The sequence below is a fragment of the Apaloderma vittatum genome, unplaced genomic scaffold, assembly GCF_000703405.1.
Source record: "Apaloderma vittatum isolate BGI_N311 unplaced genomic scaffold, ASM70340v1 scaffold35849, whole genome shotgun sequence".
NCBI classification, from domain to species: Eukaryota; Metazoa; Chordata; class Aves; order Trogoniformes; family Trogonidae; genus Apaloderma; species Apaloderma vittatum.
In genome coordinates this window covers 3,737-8,323 of record NW_009734109.1, presented here as the reverse complement: position 1 = coordinate 8,323, position 4,587 = coordinate 3,737, and the positions used below count along the sequence as shown (strand labels likewise).

Genomic DNA, 4,587 nt, shown 5'->3' with positions numbered 1-4,587 from the left:
GGTGGTGTCCGGCGGCACCAAGAAGTACTTCGGTGTGGATCTGACGAGTGGGGCGCTGCTGGTGAGCGAGCGGATAGACCGGGAGGAGCTCTGCGGCGCGCTCTCCCCCTGCTCCCTCAGCTTTGAGATCGTGGTGGAAAACCCGCTGGAGCTGTACAGCGGCGCCGTGGAGATCCAAGACATCAACGATAACGACCCGGTTTTTCCCAGCAGCCAGGCGAGGCTGGAAATCAGCGAGTCGGTGGCAGCCGGAGCGCGCTTCCCGCTAGAGAGCGCGCAAGACCCCGATGTGGGGATTAACTCTTTGCAGACCTACCAGCTTAGTGCCAACCCACACTTTGCGCTCGATGTGCAGACTAGGGTGGATGGCAGCAAGTATGCAGAGTTGGTGCTAGAGAAGGAGCTGGACAGGGAGGAACAACGGGAGCTTCACTTGGTCTTGACCGCACTGGATGGAGGTAGCCCACCACGGTCGGCCCACGTGCAGATCCACATTGACGTTGTGGATGCAAACGATAACACCCCAGTCTTCAACCAGTCCACCTACAAGGCAAGTGTGAGAGAGAACATGCCCAGCGGTACCCTGGTCACTAGGATCAGTGCGTATGATCTGGATGATGGGCCCAATGGAGACATAGTCTATTCCTTCAGTAGCCACACTCCTGCCAAGGTACGGGAACTCTTTGCTCTGGACTCAGCCTCCGGGGAGCTGAGGGTCAAGGGGCAGCTGGACTATGAGGAAACGAAGCTGTACGAGATTTACTTACAAGCTAAAGACAAGGGTGTTGTTCCTGGAGTGGCTCATTGCAAAGTGCTGGTGGAAGTTGTGGATGTGAATGACAATGCTCCGGAGGTGACAGTGACTTCTGTATACAGTCCTGTGCCTGAAGATGCAGCCCCAGGGACTGTCGTAGCTCTACTGAGTGTAACGGACTTGGACTCCCATGATAACGGTCTTGTGAACTGTTTCATTTCCCCTGGCATCCCATTCATGCTCAGCTCTTCCCTCAAAAATTACTACACGCTAAAAACAAAAGCAGCTCTGGACCGGGAAAAGGCATCAGAGTATAACATCACCATTACAGCCAAGGACTCAGGCTCACCACCTTTGTCTGCAGTAAAACAGGTCCTGGTGCAGGTGTCAGATGTCAACGACAATGCGCCCAAGCCTTCCCAGGACTCTTACGACGTGTACGTGCTGGAGAACAACATGCCTGGCATCCCCATCCTTAATGTGAGTGCCACAGACCCGGACCTTGGGCGCAATGCTCATCTCTCTTATACCCTCTTGCAGGGTGACCCCACTGTAGGCCACCTCTTCTCCATCAACCGTGAGAATGGCACCCTCTACCTGCTCACCTCCCTGGACCATGAGGACCGGGTGGAGTTCAGCATGATGGTGCAGGTCCAGGATGGTGGCTCTCCACCTCTGACCACTAATGTCTCAGTCAGTGTGTTTGTCACTGATGTCAATGACAATCCTCCAACTGTACTGTACCCTCACCCCAATTCCACCACCACCTATACCGATGTGGTGGCACCAGGCACTCCTGCTGGGCACATGGTCACCAAGGTTGTGGCGGTGGATGCGGATGCAGGGTACAATGCCTGGATCTCCTATACCCTGTTGCAGGCCACTGACCCCAGCCTTTTCTCAGTTAGGCTGCAGAGTGGGGAGATCTTCACAGCCCGCCAGCTCCGGGAGGATGACGCTCCCCAACACACACTGGTCACCCTGCTGAAAGACCATGGGGAGCCTGTGCTGTCTGCCAGTGCCACTGTCTCCATCTCTGTCGCTGAGATGGTCAAGGAAGTGCTCACTGACCTCACTGATGTGGCACCCGCCAACGATCCCAGGAAGCATGTGACTTTCTATCTCATCCTGGCTGTGATTTTGGTTTCAGCAGCTTTCTTCATCACCATGTTGTCAGTGGGCATCTTCAAGTGCTACAAGTGGAGGCAGTCAAAGGAGCTGTTCAACAGCTCTAGGAGCACTGTGTACAGGACACCAGGGCCCTTCCACCACATTGATGCTGTGCGAGGTGGCTTCACACCACCCAACTTCTACCACCAGGTCTATCTCACCACAGACTCTCGCCAGAGTGATCTCCTGTGTAAAAAGCCCTTCACTTCCAGTCCCCTGGGGAGCCGCCAGAGCACCATGAGGAATGGTGAGCCAGGGATGTACCACCAGATCGTAGGCACTGCCACCCGGGTCCCTGCACCTGCTGAGGTAATGTAGCTCCATCCTTAGCATGTCCCGGTGCTGGGCAGAGCTGTAGTTCTTTCGTGCCATAAGCACACAGTACTAGGTTGGGGGGGATATCCAGTCGCGTCATGCCTCTAAAAAGTGGTTAGCTGTAGCTGTATAGGTCTTCTTTGGAGTCAAATGAGTTATCCTGCGTGATGTTGACATTTGTGCTGTGGTAAGCAAGATGAAATGAATCAATTTGCTCAGGTTAGTGAAGATACGTCTTGCTGATGCAATGTTGGGTATACCTTGCACGAGTAACTGGTGGAGGCTGAAGTCAGCTTGCAAATCCTCGGCAGGAGGTTTGCTGGTAATGGTATTCCTTCCTGTTGCAAAATGACAGTCGAGGGGAGTACTTGTGGGCCAGGCACTGGGAGGGGAACATAGCCTCTCTGCGTCGTGCCCTGGTGTGGGCTGAGGAGCCACCCAGGTGGTGTAAATGGGGCTGGGAGCCACCAGCCAGTGGGGCACTGAGGTGTTGCTTCCCACAGTAGCATGCAAATCTGAAGGATGATGCTGGTTCCTCTGTTTGATGGTCTCTGGCCTCTCCCATCTGCATTTCACTTCATGTTTAACTCCTGATGGTCCTGCTTTTGCTTCTATGGAAAATTTGTGATGATGTTCACTTCAGGGTGGGGGGGTAGGATCGTACACTACCTCAGTTGCTTGCAGGGCTCCACTGAGCTGGACTGTGGCTCTGAGCAGGATGGTGAGTCCTCCACGCAGGTGTTTTTTTAGCAACCCTATTTTGAACCCTGCATGTTTTGTAATATGCTATCTTCAGGTGATGTCTAACATCCTGACTGAACAAACCGCAGCCAGGAAGGTCTTTGCGCATGGCAGGCAGCTTCTGTGCTTCTTCCCCCATGGGAACTGTGCAGCTTAATTTGATAGCTTTCAATTACAAGAATGCTTCAATCCTCAGAGGTGAGGCTGGGTGCTGGATCCAGCAGAAGGAGGGGGCAATCTGGTGGTTTCCAAGGTGGTCAGTGCTGGTTATTTGTCCCTTCTGCAAGGCTGTGAGTAGGAGCAACGGGTTCCTCAGAGCAGAAGGAAGTGAGGTGCAGTGGAAGCTGTGCATGGGTGTGAGGCTGCGTGTGATGCCTGCTCACTGTGGCCAAATCACAGACAGAGGCAGAAACCTCACAGAATTATTTTATGCCTTTTTTTTTTTTCCTTCCTCCTCTTGCGTCTTTGTTCAGACTCAGCAATTCTGGTCTGTGGCAGGTGGGAATGGCTGCAGCAGCTGCAGGAGCAAGCGTTCCTCTGCATTGTTCAGGCTGTGCTACAGCTGGGGACAAGGCTGTCCCCTCTAGCAAAGGTTCCTGGCAAGCTGCTTTTGGGGATGGGGGCAGTTAACGGTTTGAGAGTGGGGATGGAAGGATGGTAGGCGGTAAGCACGAGCCCTAGATATGGCTCTCCCCACACACACTCCCCAGTACTATACCGAAAAGGCATTGGCAGTGAGAAATCAGCCAGGCTGGCACTGAGTCCTGGATTTTTAGTCTTTATGGTCAAAGCAGACACAGCCCAATGCCACAGACTGTGTCAAACCTGCAAATGCTTTATACCTCTTTGCAGGGCAACAGTCAGACCCCCAAAACAGTGCAGTGGGGAGGATGCTGGCCCCATCTGTGGCAGGTGATGTGTCCTGCTATGAGGGATCCTACCCTGCAGGATCTCCATTGGTCTTTCAGCTCCCTGGGTTGTCTGCATTGGAGCCTTTCCACTGGATGAACTCTAGTCCTCTGTAACAGGGACATCTCCTTCTCCATCCTAGAGACCCCTTACCCTTCCTGCCTTGCTACCCTCCTGATGCCAGGCTTCGGCAGACCTAAGCAGCAGCAGCATCCACTATGTGAACCCCATACCTTGCTCCAGTCGCCACCTTGGGATACTGAGTGGATTCACAAGGGGCTGAGGCACCGCAGCAGTGCCAAACCCATTCCCCAGAGTGTAGCAGCCTGTGTTGTCAGAAACCGTGTCTGTCACTCAGCTTTGCTGTCTGGGTCTCTACCAGGGATGGGGACAGGACACACACCAGAGTTACGGTTACTGTGACAGCTTCTTGCTGGTGATACCCTAGGAAGCCCTCGGGGAATGAATATGTCCAAATGGGTAACGGTCTCTGTATGTTGGGAAATGTACTTGTTCAAGGTTTTGCTGCGCTGGCCCTTTAAGAATGCCTTCTATCCTTCCAGGGAACAGGCAGTAGGTGGAACACGGGTGGTTCTACACCAATCGCGAGGCTCCTTGCTCCTGTCTCTCTCTGACTGGCAGCAGGGATGTCCCACCCTGTGGCTCATGTAATAGTACGGAGGGGTTGCAGGGGAGCG

The 4,587-nt window shown here is 53.7% G+C and overlaps 1 protein-coding gene across 1 annotated transcript in view; it reads left to right on the top strand.

Moving 5' to 3' along the window:
* Positions 1 to 4: 4 nt before the first annotated feature.
* The window catches only part of LOC104279013 (protocadherin gamma-C3-like), a gene marked incomplete at both ends in the record, with an annotated part of 8,055 nt that continues 3,472 nt past the window's right edge, over positions 5 to 4,587 (top strand). Inside the window, 1 exon segment of the mRNA XM_009876155.1 lies at positions 5 to 2,233. Coding sequence (XP_009874457.1) covers positions 5 to 2,233 — 2,229 coding nt within the window.